General features: G+C 30.5%; 1 protein-coding gene across 3 annotated transcripts in view; it reads left to right on the top strand.

The window, feature by feature from the left end:
- NCAM2 (neural cell adhesion molecule 2) overlaps positions 1–19,825 on the top strand; it is a 491,601-nt gene that overhangs the window by 449,935 nt on the left and 21,841 nt on the right. For 2 of the 3 annotated variants that reach the window (XM_029214785.1, XM_029214787.1), the window contains one exon: positions 2,416–2,596. In XM_029214785.1, the coding sequence (XP_029070618.1) occupies positions 2,416–2,596 (181 nt within the window). Of the gene's footprint in view, positions 1–2,415; positions 2,597–8,905; positions 10,010–19,825 lie in introns of those variants that run through there. The other variant, XM_029214786.1, reaches the window with a different exon arrangement.

The raw sequence follows: 19,825 nt of genomic DNA, 5'->3' as shown, positions 1-19,825 counted from the left end.
CCTCTCCTGTTGCGGAGCACAGGCTCCGGACGCACAGGCTCAGCGGCCATGGCTCACGGGCCCAGCCACTCCGCGGCATATGGGATCTTCCCGGACCGGGGTACGAACCCGTGTCCCCTGCATCGGTAGGCAGACTCTCAACCACTGCGCCACCAGGGAAGCCCTTCAGTGGAGATTTTTGTAAGCTTTTTATTTCTTTTGGTCAATGCCTATGAAGTGCTTTTATATGTACTTAAAACAATACACATACAGTGTCTGTTTTTACATCTCCCAGTGATTGTGCATCTTTCTGAGGTTTTCAGTCATTTTGCCTATTTTTTTGGATCAAAACTTCTGTGAAGGAATCACATCTTCATTCACTAGGTGAGGATGAATGAAAAGAAAAATGGTACTGGAGTTTCTTATTTCCAGCAAAGTTGACATTACTTCCCCAGAGAAAACCTTCCTGATTCCTGGACTCTATTAGTTCTCCCTATTATATGCTCCCAAAACACCCTCTTGTTTTTCAAAGAACTCATGTCTTCCTTCTGTGTTGGTTTGTAAACTCCAAAATAAGGATTTGTACATGTTTTATTCACTTTTGTGTTCATAGTTCTAGAACAGTCTCACTATCCACTAAAGACTGAATAATTGATGAATGAACTGATGAAGAAAGTGGATGTTGGGACAATCCTGGCTAATGACACAGCTATTCTAAGCAATTCAAAAACACACCTAGATTCCTTTCTTAACTTTACTAGTCATTTAATGACTTAGACAAGTTACAAGGTTTCTGGTCCAAACTGTTGTTTTCCAATGGCTTTTCAGTACACTTCATAACACTGGACACCAGCCCAGTCTAATAAATTAGTCAGTTTATAAGTTTCAGAAAGCAAGGGAATTTACCTCTTGTTTATATGATAATTTTAAGTGCTTGTCTGAAACACTTGGAGGGGGGTAGTATCTCCAGTTTTAGATGAAGCAACAAAAGAGGCCAGCCGACTTCCTCTGTAATAAAAGTTCTATGGAACCAATTAAGTCAGAAAAAAGAATCACAGTATGGTACCAGAACTGTAATGTGGTCTTATATCCTTTTGAAAGATACTTAATATTTGTAGTACCATCAATTTAATGCAACCATGAATTTAACTTCCACAATTTGATTTTAGATAACAAATCCTCATTTTTCACTATAAATGTGGAAAACATTATTATTCTTTCTAGTCAAATAAACATTGTAAAATATTGGCTCAACATAACGTAATACTGGGCTGAGCTCTGAGGTTAAAAAAAGATTGACTAATCGATCTGTTGATCTGTCTATATATCTATATGTCTATCACTATTTCCAGGTTACAATTTATTTATAATTACACCTCTGGGAAATTGAGATTTTCAATGGCAGTGATGGATTATTAGATATGTGATTTCAGAGAAAATATCATTTCATTTCTGTATAGTTATTATGGAAATAGTTTCTTTTTAATAATAGCTGTCATTTTTAAGTGGTTATGATTCTTAATGCCTTGGAATATACAATTTACTCAGTTTTCCTCTTTGTTTCCTGATGAAAGCTAACAGAGGCAGCTGCTACCCTCATTTCTGTAACAGAGATGAGGGACACAGGCAGAGGTTACCATTTAAACTTTAAATGGTTAAAATATGGCTCAGCTGAATGTTCACATTGCTTAGGATAGTTTAATCCATAAAATTATTTCAATTATTTGTAACTGTAGTCATAGTATGTTTTTTAAAGGGGTTATTCAAATAGCATGTTGTCCAAAACATTTATTTTAGAAAAAGACACTGGATTTAAGCATAGAATGTTCAGGATAAGGTAACATATTTTATTTTCTTATGTTAATAACTTGTTTAACAGGTAATAATTTTTCTTGTATGTTGCTTCATTATAAGTCCAAAACATCATAGTAATAATAAATGATAATGGAAATTTAAATCTATTTTAAAAATCCAGACTTTATTTGTAAGACACTTTACTACCCACTGCCTGCCCTGCCCCAAACATTAAACAATAGTCTCTGGAAATTATTTTAATGGGTATGTTAAGCTTTTTTTATATATAATATTTTGTTTTCCCTGTTCACATGATTATTAATAATCAACAAAGTGGCTAAACAGCAAACTGATATATGTGAAATTTTAAAAAATCTTTATGGAGGTGAATTATCATTTGAATCATCAAGGATTCATTATGAATTATCACTCCAGCTAATTTAAAAACAATTACATTTTTTGTGGAAAAATCTTAGAAATAACTTCATCTATATAAAACTTCATTTATCCCAGTGGATGAGATAATAGCCTTTTTTCGATTTAATAAACCCACTTGCTCCATTTCAAGATAAACTATTTTTTTTAAAGATCACAACTTTAGTGTATGGGTATTTACAAAATATATTTGTATTGTCTTTACAGAAAGATAAAGAAGACCAGTGGCTAGAGAAAAAAGTGCAGGGAAATAAAGACCACATTATTTTAGAGCATCTACAGTGGACAATGGGGTATGAAGTTCAAATTACAGCTGCCAATAGATTGGGATATTCAGAACCAACAGTCTATGAGTTCAGCATGCCACCAAAACCCAACATTATTAAAGGTAAGCAAACTATATGCTTTCTTAGGCTGAAAATAATTATGACAGTATCTTTTATAACCCCTCTGGATTTTTTCTTAATATTGAAAACATAATTTTATAAAGGAAGTATAAATTCTAGGTTCTAATCATGATTATTTACATGTCTTAATAAAGATTTCTCAGTTGCTCTTGCCATAAAAGATTAGTTCATTTGTAAATGCACTTTGACAACTTTAGTGGTTGAGGTGGTAGAGAGAGAATGAGCAGAGGGGGAGGATGGAGGATAAGAGAAACTGTTGAAAATCAACATGAAAAATATTCGTTGAGCACAGAAAAAACTTTTGCAAAAGGAGAAAACTTCTCTGCCAAACACATGGGGCCTGGTCCTCCACTTCTGGGAAAATGAGCCCCTTCATGCCTGACTAAGCAAGTTGAGTTTGGAAAGATAAAATCTCTCACACAATGAGGCAGTAACAACCACAGATACACCTGCAGAAAGAACTATGAATAGAGTTTCAAAGAAGCTCAAAAAGTTGTAGGACACTCATTATTGGTGGTCACAGCACACTGGTGGCTACCTTTATTAGGGATAGTGCTTACATTATATTATGCTACTGATATTGTCAAAGTCTACAGGAGGGATATTAAAATTTTTTCAGATACAGGCTATAGAGGTGAAGATGCAAGAATTTGTCCTGATTCATAGTCAATTAACTCTGTTAATGAGTTGTCATATTGGTCATATTTTAACATTCATCATTCCTTTACATATTTAAAAATTTTAAATTTAAAATTTATACATACATGTATATATACACATATACTCTTTATATATAGAGACATCAGAGCTGCATATTCATAAACATGATTTATTTAAGTCATATTATAATAGAGTATCAGTATTACATAATATTTTTGAGATGAAAAAATTTTGTCAGTTCAGTCATGCTATTTAATCCGCTTGTAATTTCAAATTAATATTAATTTCATTAGTATGACTTTGTTATACATCATCTTTTAATTGAAAGCAACTTTATACAATTAATCTTTCTATAAAAAAGTAATTACTATCGGTTTTATGGTTTAAAAGTAATTTATATCATGGCTTTGTATTGCTAGTATTAATTAATAATTGCTTCCAATTATAATTTGAAATTAGGAAGTTGGAAGTATCTAGAAATAATATGGATAGCTGGGTATCATATTGTACTGGCACTTTTTATAATTTACAGAGTACTTCTGCACTTATTGTCTCATTTTATTCTTGAATCTGAGTTGAGCAACAAAGAGTTATCCTCATTTTACAGATACAGTTTTGAGAGGCTAAAGTATTTGTTCAAGGTCAGAGCTACTTTAAATCGTATGACAAATCCCATGTCCTTACAAGATGATACACCTAATAAAAAGAACGGTTGAATGAACTATTAAGTTCATTGTTTCTGTGAGTTTTAAACATCAATAAATGCTTCTACAATTATAACGCATTAAGTTTGTAGTAATTATCCTCTCTGCAGATATCAGGAACATGATATAAATATGATTTTTAATCTGAGTCAGAATCTTCAAAGGAGGATTGCAAGAGCAAACTTCATCCTCCTACATCTTTTTTTTTAAAATAGATCTTTATTGGAGTATAATTGCTTCACAATGTTGTGTTAGTTTCTGTACACCAGAGTGAATCAACCATATGCATACATATATCCCCATATCCCCTCTCTCTTGAGCCTCCCTCCCACCCTCCCTATCCCACCCCTCTAGGTCGTCACAGAGCACCGCGCTGATCTCCCTGTGCTATGTTGCTGAAGAGACATGTACCACAATGTTCATTGCAGCACTATTTACAACATTCTCCTACATCTTTAATTTAGTTCATACACTTGGAGGGAATAATTATTTTTATCAAGATAAAAATGAATATTTTTTGAAATGGAAAGCAATATTTTAGTTATATTTTACAGATAAAATGCAAACTGTAAAAAAAATAGATTTCAGGCATGTTACTTTACATTATACTCCCAGAGTCCCTGTTATGCTGTTTTTATAAGAAACTGTTGTTAATAAAACCAATAGTAAGTATAAACCGAAAGATAAATAAAGATAGAATATATATGAAGAACATATATATGAAGAATATATATATATATATATATATATATAGGCACAAAAATAACTAAAGTATGCTATGATGCATTTACTATAAAAATATTTTGTTTCAGTTTTGGAAAGTTAGTTTGTGGACAGTGCTTAGAAGGAAAATGGTTTATAGTTTCAACTTTGCTCTTGTCATTTAACTTCTCTTGCATTTCCTAATCCCTAAGCTATTTTCTTCTGGTTCTGCAATATTAAGATTTATTCATTCATTCATTTCAGTTATTCACTGGGGTCTTGCTTTGTGGAAAGTACTGTGATGAGTGCAGAGAAATTATCTGTGAAAAGTACAGAACTGGTTCTTGCACTGAAAGACTATACAATCTAGTAGGGAAGATAGACATTAATCAAGAGTTAGAATATCCACAAAGTAATTACAACTAAGAGATATGCTGGTGCAGTGTGCTGCCATGAGAGCCTTTGGCAAGTATACCTAACTTTTAGGGGTAGGTGAGGCTTGAGAAAGGATTCCCTTGGAAAGTGACTTTCTGAAAGAAACTTGTAAGGAAGAAGACTTCCAGGGAAAGTGTCTTATATGGAAGAAGTCTCTGAAAGAAGAAGGAATTTGATTTGCTTTAAGAACCAGGAGAAAGATGGCTGGGAGAGAACCTGGAGGTGTGTGAACAAAAGTAAGGATACCGAGAGATCTGTGACCCAACCAATCCAAGGTCTTCTAAAAACCATGTAAATAATTTTAAAACAGATCCTGAAAGTCATAAGAAATCATTTGAAGCAGGGAAATTATATGAATCGATAGACATTACAGACAGATTAATCTTGCTCATCGGGATAGAAGCAAGAGATGGATGAGCATGAATGCTTGAAAAAATGTGATAACAGTAGAAAAAGAAAGCAATGCATAAATTCCAGACACATTGTAGATGTAGATTAACCTGCCTGTGTAACAGAATTGATTCAGTAGATATTGATGACTTTCTCACGATGAAGAATCTTATAAACAGAGCAGGATTTGGAGAGTAAGGGTCAAACATAAATTGGTTTGGTATTTGTTAGGTTTGAAATGTCAAATAGATGTTAGATATGTGTGTATGGAGATCAGAAGACAGCCATGGCTTGGAACTATACATTATGATATTTTCAGCCTTAACAGATAATTGATATTTAAAGCCTGGGTGGGGATAAAACCACACAGTGAGTAATGTCTAAGCTCTATGAGAAATAGTTGATGTCTGTGATACTCATAGATGTTTCCCAGTACCCAATACCAGTACTTAGAAGGGTGACTGGCACAGCATTAATGTTCAAGGGGTGCTTCTTGAGTTACTGAAGAATAGAGTGTTAAGAACCATGTCCTGTATAACCATGTTATACAGGATGAGGAAACCCCTCCCTCCCCCAATGAGACTAGAGTTCCTGGAAAAACACAAGACTGTAGTATCTTGTAAGTTAAAAGACAGTCATATTTCCAGAAGAAATTTATCAATCACATTTGCCCCTTCAGACGCTGCTGAGTGGTCAACAACTCAACTGAAAGAGATGTGAAATGTGTTTATTACATACAGCTCTGCTGAAGTGCTTGGGAGAGAAATTAGGTAGGAATGAGCTGAGGATTGTATGGGAGGTTAGCAGGTTTAGAGTCCATGTTAATTTATGCTTTCAAGAAGCTCTGTATGAAAGTGAGCAGAGGGGGAAAAATAGTCAGTGTTAGAAGGACTTTTATGATGAAAAAAGGCTAGCACGTGTTTCACAGCTGATGAAACAGATCAAGCAGTCAAGGAAAAGTCAGACATACAGATGTACAGACAAAGCTATCTGAAAAGGTAGGAGATAGAATTCATCCCCTCTAAACTGTACAGATGACACAAAACCAGAGCATCTTACTGGAAAAAGGAAAGATAAAATATTTATTTTATCTATAAAAATGTCACAGAATAATGTCTAATTTACTGTTACTGAATCCAGAGACTGCTAAGGTCTCATGGAACGCCAGATCAAAGACGTGCCCTTATAGTTCAAGAATTGTTTGATTTAGCTCTGGGAAGATTCTTGGGACAATTTTAGAAGCTGCGATAGTTGACAGTGAATTTGGGAGCCTTTAAACCCACAAAATACTATAGAGTTAAAATTATGTATCAGCAAAATAATCTTCATATGCCTTCATCATAATTACTCTTATAGTTATATAATTTCTTATTCCATTTTAAAATACACATTATAAATTCAAACATATTTTAAATTAGTTATGTATAATAAACTAGCAACTCTTAAGCCTTATTTAATTTGGAGAATATATGGAGTTTACAAGTTAATTTCATTTTAATTTATGTTTTAAATAGCATGCATTGTAAACTGTCCAAATAAAGTTTACAGACTTTGAATTTAAAAACCCATTACTTATGTGCATTCAGATGTATTTAACTCTTTGAGTAAAGCAGCAAGCTAAATATAGAGTACATTTATTTGTTGGACTGAGGGACTATTTTTTAACAATAGGCTTACCTTACATTCATATGTCATATATTCTATTGATAATAATGGCTTTTCTATGTGCGTATCTTAGTGGATACCGCATTTCTCCATAGTTCATGATTCTGATGTGAAAACTATTTTATGATTAATAATATTTTCCTTTCTTCACTTATTAAATGTGTTTATTTTGAAAGTGGTGTTCCTTGATTCACATAGAAACAGAGTGTGCAAAATCACAGTTATGTTCTCATTTGGAATATTCATACAGCATAATTCCATCTCATTTTATTTTATAAACAATGAAAATATTGGGTAGTGATGACAAATTAATTCTTGTAAAACTGATTACAAAACCATCTATGGAACTAGAGGCTGTTAAAATGATATTTATTGATTTGTTCTGTAATTTTAATGACTAAAAATATTCCTAACTTGGTAGAATGAGTATAATCTAATGCTTTAAAAAATTCTTGGAGATAAAATGACTCTGAAAAATAGTTTCACCATTTCTTTTGGCTTTAGGACATGTTTAATATTGTTTGTTTTAACCAAAAACAAAACAAAACAAAACAAAACCCTTCATAAATTGCTTCCTTTGTCTTCCCTTGTTACTATGAATTGAAAACATGCCTAATTTTAACATAGATTCTCAATATAATTTGATGGAAAATAATTGCCTCCATACCAAGAAGTGACATAGATCACCACCAATAAATATATTGCTAAATTTTTTCAGTTAATTTTTATTTTAATGGACTTTTTTGATTATACTTATAATGAACAGTAGAGTAAAATTATTTTGATAACATTCAAGTCTAGTTCCAGCAAGACTAGTATACCCTTTCATCTCCAAATAACTCAACATGAATGGAAAACAAAACATTCAAGTGCATGGCAAATACTAAAATGCTTTCTTAAGGTTATGATTGTTTTAGAATTTAAATTAAAGAAATTCTAAAACAATGGTGAAATTGAAGTTCAGTTAATTGGGAAAAACTTCATTTTAACTATCTGAAAATCTCAGTCAAATCTAAATACTAATGATACATGCAAAACAATATTTATTTGGTTTAGTACATAATGCGAAAGTAAATTTCTGTAAATTATTTTCATGATTGTTGTTTCTCAAAATTATTTTAAATGAGCAACGATAACGTATGTCTAGAGTATACCTATGGCCAGTTGAGTTAATGTTCCTTGCTTTTATTCTTTTGAAAATTTTCACTGTGTGAACTTATCATTTTCAATTATATTTCTTGGTACTTCATTCATTATTAAAAATATAACTACTTTTATTAAATATGTTTTATAGGAAAATATGATAGCAGAAAAAATCTAGCAGCAAACATTGCAGAATATGATGAGCTCATATTTAAGTAACAGTGTGAATTTATCAGTAGCACAGTGGAATGACTGGTGACCTTTCTCTAATAAGTTGTATCTTCATTAAAAAATATTTAAGATGTTCACATTTAAGTAATCAATGATAGAACTGAGTTATGTTTTTAATATGTGACAACTATTTAGAAGTGTCTTATACTAGATTTTTAAAATTCTTTGTCTTGTATCAAAATAATTTTTTGTAAGTAATTAGTAATGGCTTTGTGTACATCTTGTATTAATTATTTTCTCTTTTTTTCTTTCCTACTGTCACTTTTTTCTTTTCCTTTATTTTCATGTTTGTAACTCTATTCTTTATTCCTTAATTATTTTATTCTTGTTCTACTTTCAAAAATAATTTTCATCATGCAGATAAATGCTGTGAAGCGAATAAAGGTGAAAATGGAAGCCAGTCATGGCAGCGGAATGCTGCTGGGTTATCTTTCATTATAGCCATAAGTTTGTCTTGCGTGTTTTAATGTTGCTAAATCATCTATTTCCTTTTATTCCCTGCAAATTTACAAGGCTAATCTAAAATTATAATAAAATATTTTCTAAGGTCCAACTAATTATGCACCTATCCTTACCCATGAATAGTTAGCCTTTTTTCCCTTCCCCAAATTGTTGACCTTTAAAGTATTTGTCAGAAAATCACAGAAGGAAACTGAACCAGGATTGTTTCTTCCAAATACTAGCTCACAGCGTAACTTGTTTCATTCTAAATTTTTCTTTAATTTCTAAAGTTGAGCTTATTAAATATCATGTCACTTTTATTTGGAACTCAAGCGTTTGCTATATATAATCTTTCATTTGATTATTTTACAAATATAACTCAATATCCATGGCCATACACTGTATAAGTAGAAATTTTGTTACATAGAATTATGGATCTTTTATATTGTTTTGGATTGTTATTCTTTTAAATGTAAGTTTCCAACTTTATAAACATTTATAATATTTCATTGTGTTTACCATTTATATAAAATATAAACCTGATAACTTTTATTATATTAGATGTGTATCCTATTGTGCTGCCTTATTTTCTTGACTTAAAATGTCATAAGGAATAAAAGTGAAACGGAGCTCTTTTTCTTCAATTTGAAAACCAATTTTTAAAAATCCAAACTCTTTTTCATTAAGTGAAAATATCTTCTGAAGTTGCCCCAAAATAAATAAAAATTAAGTTTGAATATGTTTAAAAAGTTGCACCCTGTGCACTAGATTGGAATTGTGTTTTGAGGTGGCATCAAGTATTCATGTTCTAACAATATGTATACTTATTTATTACCTTGTCCTGGACACCTGAGTCAATTTCTTTGCAAGGATCAGAGAGAGAAGTAAATATTTTAGCTACTACTTTCAAGAAGAGGAAATTGAGATGAGAAGGAGGTGTTACTAGATTCCAGCTCTCAGAGGAGATTCCTCTGGATTTGAGGGAGTAACATAAATAATGATTTTTGTTTTCACATTTTCATTCATCGCAAAATGAGAAAAGAGTGTTTTGTGCTTTTTACTCCCAGCCACATGCTAGCAAGTGATTCTTACTACTCACTCAGGACAATTAGCAGGCAATCAGATTTATATATATATTAACAAGAGTGACTGTAGCTTACATGGTAAATCAAATTATTGGTTTCTGGGCTTTGAGATTCATTCACCAAAATCAATTTGTTTTGTTGCATGAAAGTATTTTCTGTCTTTAAAAAATACCTACAGGATCCTATCACGTAACGTCTAAAGATAGACCTGCCTTCAGTAGTCTGTTTTCTGTAATTTATCTTTTCCATACTCTTTGCTGTCTACTGCTGTACTTTTTTCTTCTGAGCTAGTAACAGACCTGTAGAATGCAGAAGTGACCCCATCCACAGATTAAACACACTTCTTTCTCCCCTGCTGAGACAAAGGGATTTCCCAATTCCAATTTTGCAGTGTGGGGATTTAACCTATTTATTGGGAATGTTTGATTTTTAAAATTAAAAGAGCCAATGTTCTGTTTATTGAAGAACTAATTATAATTGCATACTACATCCATGATTGCATATCATATTCCATGAGTTTGGATAAGACTTGTAGATATGTTGATTAGTAACATGTAACAAGTGCTGGGAAAGAAAGGAGTTCCAATAACACTTCCATGAACAATTTTTCCCATTCATTATAACCTGACTGGATCTCTCCAATAAATTGTAAATATTTCCGTGAGAAAGTCATAGAAATTATCTTGATTTAGTTCATGATTACAAAATGCTTTTTTGAAGAACATGTAATATGTCTTTAGTAAGATAACAAAGTTGATTTTTATTTGAAATTTTATATTCTGTAACTCAAAGTCACCAGTGATAAGAAGAACACTCAGTCTGGTTTGCATGATACCTAGACTGACATTTGGACAGTTCAGAAAAGAACCTAAAATTGAAATTCTCATATCTTAGCAGAATGATTTACACTTAATGAGTGGTTCATTTAGATTTTTTAAACATCTAAGTACAGATCAAGATATTAATCCTAAAATTAATGAACTATTTATCCTTTGGCTAAATGTTTATTCTTAGATTAACAGTTATTTTACAGTTCTAAGATATGCATAAAGTTTAAAAAATTCTCAGACATAAAATAATCGACTCTGTGCTTTGTCTTACGTCTATAAGAAATAGGAAAGCACAAAACTATAAACAATTCAGCTATTGCATTTCATAAAATGAAACCTTAGAGATTGTAAATTACCTTCTTGGATTTTTTTTATATCTTGATAATATGTAAGTGTTGCTGAATTATCTTTTTTATTACTTGAGCTTTACTCTTGTTATATGCAACCATAAAGTCTAACTGACAGCACGTTTTTGTCTAATTAATGTCTGCTGTAGGTTTAAGTAAATGTGACTGATAAGCAAGACATAAAACTTCTCCCTAGTATCACCCCAAAATTCTTTTTCATCCAGTGGATTTTTAAATAAAATTCTGTGTCTGAAATGTATAAATATGAATTTGTGTGTAAGGTGAGTTTTGTTATTCATTGTGTATAATCATAAATATGTACCTATGTTTATTGATGTGTATATCTTATCAGCCAATGTTAAAATCATTTTAAAAGTTTGTTTTGACCATATTATACCAGTTGTAAAGTTAGGTTGATTTGCTTATGCATAATCGCCATTATCTGCATGTGAAGTATCATGATTAATTTTTTTATGTAAACCTGAAATCTCCTTTTTTCTTCTCCCAATTTTTTGAAGTCTATCTTCTTTTCTCCATTTATCCTTCAGCCTTACATGTCTCTCTACCCCAATTCAAGCTCTGATTATTTATCATATAGCTATAAGGCCCATCAAACCACATTTTAGATATCCTAACAGATTAAGACTAGGAGGTAGTAGTAAAATCTTTTTCCTATGAAATTTTTTCTTCCATGGAAGAACTTTAAGTAAATTGTCATTTTTATTTTTCTGTCCTAATACTATTATTCATTGGGAATAAGTAGATTTTATAAACTCTATACCCATACTCTTTCCCAAACCATTATGCAAGTGTACATATGTGCATCAATTACTGGTAGACAAGAACAAGGTTGAAACACTTAAAAACTTGCTTCATTTTTCTTAAAAAAATTTTTTCTTTTTTTTCTTAACCTAAAATATCTCAAGTGTTTAACAATTTTAAATAAATAAATAAATCTTAGACATTTGATTAACATTATATATGTCAATTACATAAAACATAATTGCACAAATAATTTTATTGCAGATAATTTTGACTTTTTAAGTATTCAGCATTTCTTTTAAAATTAATAATTAAAATTACAACTATGCATAGTAGTTCATAGGTTATACAATTTGGGTTAATTTGGAAATCATTATACAACTCAAACATTTTCTATTTAAGAATTCCCATTAATTATATTTAACTTAAATTAAAACTTAAATAAGGAAAATTCCACAATGTTTTCAAGTCTGGACAGTTGGATTTATGGTTATTCATTTATATTGAACAAAATAGAATATGCAAGGGAGAATTAGGCAAGGTACTTTTGGATCTGGATGAGTACTTTCAGATACATGAAAAGTATTTTATTTATTCATATGGTACACCTACACTACACCTACAATGAAGGAATAAAATTTTTAGATTACAAATCATTTTAGATTACAAATCATTTTAGTAATTCAAGATGGATATTTACATCACCAATACAATAGGTAAGTGTGTTTGGACCTAGCTTTCAAAAATAGCTAATATTATATATAATATTTTCAGTTTATAGTAGTAGTAGTTAACTAAGAAATATTTCTAGTCATGTAAAATTATCTGAAAATCTCCACCCATTTGTTTTTGCTTATGATATTAGCAGCATTAAGAGCTTTAAATAAATAAGCTGTTATGACACTACCTAAATTAAATATTGTCATTTATATATTTTTTAGCCCTTATGCATTAGGATTTCACTCAATGAATAAAGATACAGGATCACGAAGTTCATACTTAAATGTGTCATTTTATGTATTTTATTATGGTTCAAATCTGTGGGGCACAATGTAATATCTTTTAAACCGCTTTTGAATAAGTACAAATTAAGTAGGCTTTCTCTTACTTGGTTTTATACCCTTTCATTCTTCCTTCCAATTGTTTCTTCCTAATATCTCTCCCTCCCACTCTCATTCCCCCTATCCTCCCTCTCTCTCTTCCTCCCTCTCAATTTCTGGTCATGAATAAATACAATGCATTTCTTCTTTTTCTGTTAATCTCTGTTAAATTGTTAAATTTCAGAATTTGTGATATGTATATATGTCACAAATCCTTCCACAAGGCTAATGTGTTGAATGGGTAGCTTAAATTTATATATTTCAAATGATTAGTGATATGAATATCCTACAAATAGCACTGAAATAATTTCAATATAAATTGAAATTGGTAAAAACTATATCTAAATTGGCTGATTATGTCATTTTTAAAAAGGAGTATTATTTAATCACTATCAACACTCGATAGATAATCTTAGAATTCAGAAAATATTAACAGAGTAAATTTTAGGTCTTAACTAAAGAAAAAAAATCTAATATCTAATTAACATATTATTTTCCAAATCACCATCTAAACTAGAGTATTTTTCTAGAGTTAACATTTTTAATGTTTAAAAGTGGTAGTATCTCTCTTTACTACATGGTGCTTAAAAACTTGTTATAATACATAAAGATTATAAAAGTAAGCAGCATCTCAATATTTATGTAAGGGAATGGATTCAGTAAGTATAAATCTAATTTAATTGTTCTGAAATAAAGCAGAGATGGGAGCATAATATCAATTCTTTGTTTTCCAAATACCTTTAGTTTCTTTATCTTACCTAAGATTATGAACCAGATAAACATCTCTTATAGTCATCCTCCCTTCCTTCATAGCTATTAACTAATTGGAAGCCTGAAATACTTGTCCCTAAATATTACAGAAAGAGTGTATTTTTCTATAACATCAATTTTTAGCTACTATTCAGCAAAATTGAAAAACAAAATATCCAAGGAAAGCACATATGTTCAAAAGTTCTTTTAGTATATCTGAGGTGATTTGAACTGCAAAAGATGTCCTCATGTCTTTGTTAGTAGACTATTATTTGACCTACTTTTTAAAGATATGCTCATTCAAGTGTAATTAAATTTTGTGTGAACGAATCTAATGTTGGTTGTATTAAACCTAGATATATTGCAAAGTTTCTTAATTTGTGTATGTTCAAATTAAATTCATTTATCACTCCATTTTAAGTAATAGAAATATAGTTACATTGCAAATATTGCATAATATTCAGAGGTAGCATAATTTTAAATTATACCATATTTATTTTATCTATGTACTAAATGGGACTACAAAATAAATCTCCAGCAAATCCTTTTTTTTCCCTAAAAGCAAGCAATTAAAAATTACTGTTTTAAAGAACATCCATAATTCATGAATTTCTTTCAAGAATATTTTTATCTCACATCTTACATTGATTTTATGTGTAACACTTCTGTTTTAAAGTGACTATTGCTGATCATTTTAATTGCATTTGTTTTCATCATAGCTTATTTTCTTGAAATAAAATGTATGTTATATATGTATTGTCCTCAGTATCATCTCTTATTTAAAATCCCTGACATAATATCCAGCACTATGTGTAATCCTATGCATGCGTTTCATAGTATATTAAATGTCATTTTATTTTCTGTATTTCTGTGTCTTCATTGTTGTAATAAAGAAAACTGAGGAAAACCTTTGTTATATGTGTTTTCTTTATTACTGGTATAAACGTTTTCTGTCTTGTGTGTTTTCATTTCTAACTTGATCAGATTCAATATCTCGATGTAATAAACATATGATCATTGAGTGATTTCTCTTTTGGTTTAAATAATAAATCATCAGCCGGCTCATACTGGAAAAATAATTTAGGAAAAATACCAAATACTGTTACTTTTGTAGTAAACTAGTTCTAAGGTATTCTTAGAAACTTTTATTACTAGTGGAGACCATAATAATCAGATGATATCTTAATAAAACACATTAGTGTAATCATTTAAATAATGTAATAATTGGAGAGTAGTCTCATTTGCCAGCAAAAATTTATGAAAGCAGACATAAATCCTTAGTGATTTTCTCCAATTCCTTTGGTTAACATATTGCTATAATTCAGTTTGAGCACCATGAGAATAAAGTTGTAGAAGATCATTAAAGTTCTCAGTTCATCCACAGCCAAAGTATGAAACAAAAATGGCTTTGGAAGTTTACAAATAATAACAATAATATGAAAACAGAGCAGCTTCTATTTCTTAACATGTACTGTGATATACACTGTATGGGATGCTTTAAGTGCAATATTTCATTTACTATGAAGTAGCATTTCTCTCATATTTTAGATGAGAAAAGTGAGGCCTAAAGAGGTTGAGGGATTTACATAGTGAAGTCACAGAACGGAGTTCCAGTGCCCTCTATAAAACATCATATTACTTTGTGTTTGTGTGTTTTAGCGCTGAACCTGTGTTCAAATGATAATTCTTTTTTATCTTAAGATTTTTTTGATGTGGACCATTTTTAAAGTCTTTATTTAATTTGTTACAATATTACTTCTGTTTTATGTTTTGTTTTTTTTTCGCCCTGAGGCATGTGGGATCTTAGCTCCCTGACCAGGGATCGAACCCGGACCCCCTGCAGTGGAAGGTAAAGTCTTAACCACTGGACTGCCAGGGATGTCCCTTCAATGATAATTCTTTAATAAGTAAATTATTCAGTTATTTTTTATAAAGTGAAATAAAACTGGTGGTTTAGACATGAATATATATTTCTTTTTTACAAACACAGTCAAGTGTTGCATTGCCAGTTAAAAATTAAATAGTGTAGAAATTACAAAAGGGAATATATTCGTTTTCAAGATTTGCATTATTTTAAGGCACACTTAATCTTCCTTACTCCAGAACAGCCTTCTCCCAAATGCATGTCTTAATATATATAGCACTCATTAAAAATGTTTGCATACATTTCAAAGTGAAAATTTTCATATAATATCTATATGTTGTTATAATATTGAACTTCTTTCAATTAATACATTAGTTACAGAAGTTTTATATATTGGGGGAGAGAGAAAGGTAAGCTGATTTTTTCTGTTGTTCTTGTATTTATTTTTTCTGAAGCTCCTTAACAATGATATGGTATCAAATGGGAACTATCTGGGGATTGTTGGAAATTTTCATGGTGACTGTCACAGTATTATATTACTTTGTTAGCTTTATATTACTTTGTTGTTTGGGGCCACTGTGAGGAAACTAAAGAGATTTGAGAAAATGTATTCTAATATTCTAATCAAACACCATTATTTTATTATATCAACAATCTGAGGATTAGAGAAGAAGAATGACTAGTCATTGACACAGTCGAGGAACTTACACCCTCAGTGTTCCTCATATGTTTGTTTTATCAAATTACACCAAATCAAAGAAGGCATACCTAAATCTCTTGTCTATCACTTATAAGGTCTTATATCTTTAATCTAGTTTCTTTGATTTCTTCTTGATTGAACAATAGAAAAAAAACTTTGTGGCAAAGGAAAGGCTGTGTATTCACCAACTACCATTCCTTTGAGTAGTCATGGTACTTCTCTTAAGCAGCTATTATGGTTCTCAGGTCAACTTGTACATATAGCTGCATTCCCAAGATCAGTGTAATAAACTCACAGTGAGTTTATAGCCTTAAAAGAATATCAAGTTAAATTTTACTATTTTCTTATTTTTACACATTGCCTGAAAACACTTTATAAAATGACTTTATTTATATTTTTGTAGAAATAAATATTTAATTAATATAAAATAATAGTTTAGTTACTATCTAATAAAAAACAAAATAAAAATTTCCATTTCATCATCTATACATTTTAAGAAATCATAATAAACAGCTTCAATACATAATTTGCATAGTGGCTATATGCTTGCTTCTCTACTGATTTCTCATTTATTATTACAAAGAGAAATATTAAATTATTTTAAAAGTCATATTAAAATGTACCCTTTTCTTCTGTTTAAATGTGATTAAAACAAAACTAAAAATTATCTCTTCAAATTAGCATTTCTGTTTTGAAGAATCTCTGAATGACAAACTTCAATTTGCTGTTGTTTCTATGTAATTTCACCACAGCTAAACTGGATATATATGTTACATGGAAGATTAAATGCAAAACTCACTGATGCTCTTGAAAAATGACAGGAAAAATATTCTACTTCTTGGTGCTTATTGGTGGAAAACAGAAAACAATTTATTGGATTTTCATATGCTATCCTGAGACTTACTGTTCCATCAAATGGCTCAGACATGAAGGAAGGTTTACTTAAGGAAATAGAAATATTTCTCTACAGCAGGGTCCAGTATGGTTCATTGGTGGATTTCTTCCCACAAAAACAGGTAGCTGAAAATAATTGACTTGCCTGTATGTTATTCATAACTTAATATGTCATCTTTTTTTAGTACTTATGAATATTGTACTTATGGACACTCTCAGTTGATTCAGACACGTTAGCCAGTCCCATGAAGATTTTAAAGATACTAACTTTGGTTTCTTTTCTGCTCTAAAATATGCTCTATTTTTTCGAGCAGTTCCAAGTGTGCACCAAAATTGAGAGGAATGTACAGAGTTCTTATATACTTCCACTCCTGATGTATGCATAGCCTCCCACATTATTAAAATGCATAATGGTACATTTGTTACCATCAATGAATCTACATTGACACACCATTTTTACCCAGAGTTCATAATTTGTATTAAGGTTCACTCTTGGTGTTGCACATTCTGTGGGTTTTGATGAATGTATAATGACATTCATCCACCATTACAGAGTAATACAAAATAGTTCCGATACCCTAAAAATCCTCTGTGCTCTGCCTGCCTCTTTATCTCTCCCTCTCTCCTAATCTCTGGCAACCTCTGATCTTTATAACTGTCTTCATAATTTTGCTTTTTCCACAGTGTCATATAGTTGGAATCATACAGTAAGTAGTCTTTTCAGATTGGCTTGTTTCACTTAGTAATATGCCTTAAAATTCCTCCATGTCTTCTCATGATGTTATGGCTCATTTCTTTTTAGCATTGAATGATATTCCATTGCCCGGATGTCTCATGTTTTATCCATTCACCAAATGAATAATATCTTGCCTCTATTTTTCTTAAGTGAAAATCTACATTTCTATTTTATGGTTGATGGTATACAATATATTCATTCAGTTGCAGTGAGTAATAATATATAAGTGGCCCTACATGTTTAGAATGTTTAGTTTTAATAATGTAATTTAATTTTGTATTAAACCCCAATGCAGAAATTGAAGTTTCTAAGACACAATAAAGTGAGTGTGTAAAAACAGAAATTTTGTAAACCTAATATGTTATAAATTCCGTAGAAAATAATACCATCCATATATTTGTTCACATTTTCCATTTACTGTCTTATACATTTATAAAATTCAAAGGTATGTATATTTAAGAATTTTATAAATAGGTTAACAGTTTGGAATTTCAACAAGCACTTTGTAAAATATCAGTTGTAGTTTAATCTTACATGGGTGTAATTCAATTTTGTAATATAGTCTTTAAGAAAAAAAGTATTTTCTGTTTGTGCAGAGAAAGTTTAATTTCCTTTTTTTAAAATATATGGAATAGCCTTTTAACATTAACAGAAAAAAATGAAATTGGCCAGTTAATGGTTGAAACAAGGACCTAAAACTTAAACTACTCAGTTTTTTAACACTGGCCAATATCTGTTTTGATCATATTCACTTCAATCTAAGATGCTCCCTTTCCTACTAACCAGTAAAAATTTCATTATCTTATGGGAAATAACTGAATCAATTCCACCATAGCAAATTGAACATATACCATAAGATTTAAACTGCATATGGAGAAAGTATACAGTTAGTGAGGTGAGAATAAACTTCAAATGTATCAGTTTGAATAAGTATCACATATAAAAGTATTTTATACCTCTTTATCCCATTATTCTGACAGGGTTTTGTGACAAGTGTTCTCCATTCCAACATACTTAGCAATTTGAAATGTCAGTGTAGACAAAAGCCTAGATATTCTGCTGCACAAGGACTATAGATATTTCACAATTTCCCACAATTTATAGTTGCACCAGATTTGTAACAATTATTAAAAACGTTCATTTCTAAGTTTTCAGTTATTCGAAACATTTATCAAAAAAGTGCTGTTATCTACAATACTATTTCTTTTTAGCCAACTTTTTTTTTAAATAACACAGTTTATTTTATTTAATTTCCTTTCTTACATTAAACTATGTTACTTTACCTCATACTGACGTTTGACAAGGTCCCATCAATATTCCCATAGAAGAATAATAATTTCATATTCTAGATTATTCACTTTTTACAAGGAATTGTTTTAAAAAGATAGATACTAAAACCTTAAGGGGGATTGAGTGGATATTAAAAAAAAAACAACTAACGGTGAAAATTATGAACCACTTGAAATGTTATTCCATTTAGAAGTATATAAAATCATTATACTAATTATGAATATATTTTATATAAATTTATAGTATTATACAGTGTCTATTTTTGAAATATATTTATAGACATAAATTATCTAATGTTAATTCAGTCACTAATCACATATAAGAGACTGAGTCTATTTCCTAGTTTCTTAAATCTAAACATCAAGCAGGGATTGACATGTCTACATGTATTATGTAAATGGGTATGGAATCAGAGACAGGGAAGACTGGACAGATATATAGATAGATAGATAGATAGATTTTTTTTTTTTTTTTTTTTTTT

This window comes from Monodon monoceros, unplaced genomic scaffold (genome assembly GCF_005190385.1).
Source record: "Monodon monoceros isolate NGI ecotype Baffin Bay Population unplaced genomic scaffold, NGI_Narwhal_1 Super_Scaffold_11, whole genome shotgun sequence".
Lineage (NCBI taxonomy): Eukaryota > Metazoa > Chordata > Mammalia > Artiodactyla > Monodontidae > Monodon > Monodon monoceros.
Note: the sequence above shows the minus strand (reverse complement) of the source record. Positions and strands in the feature narration are given on the sequence as shown.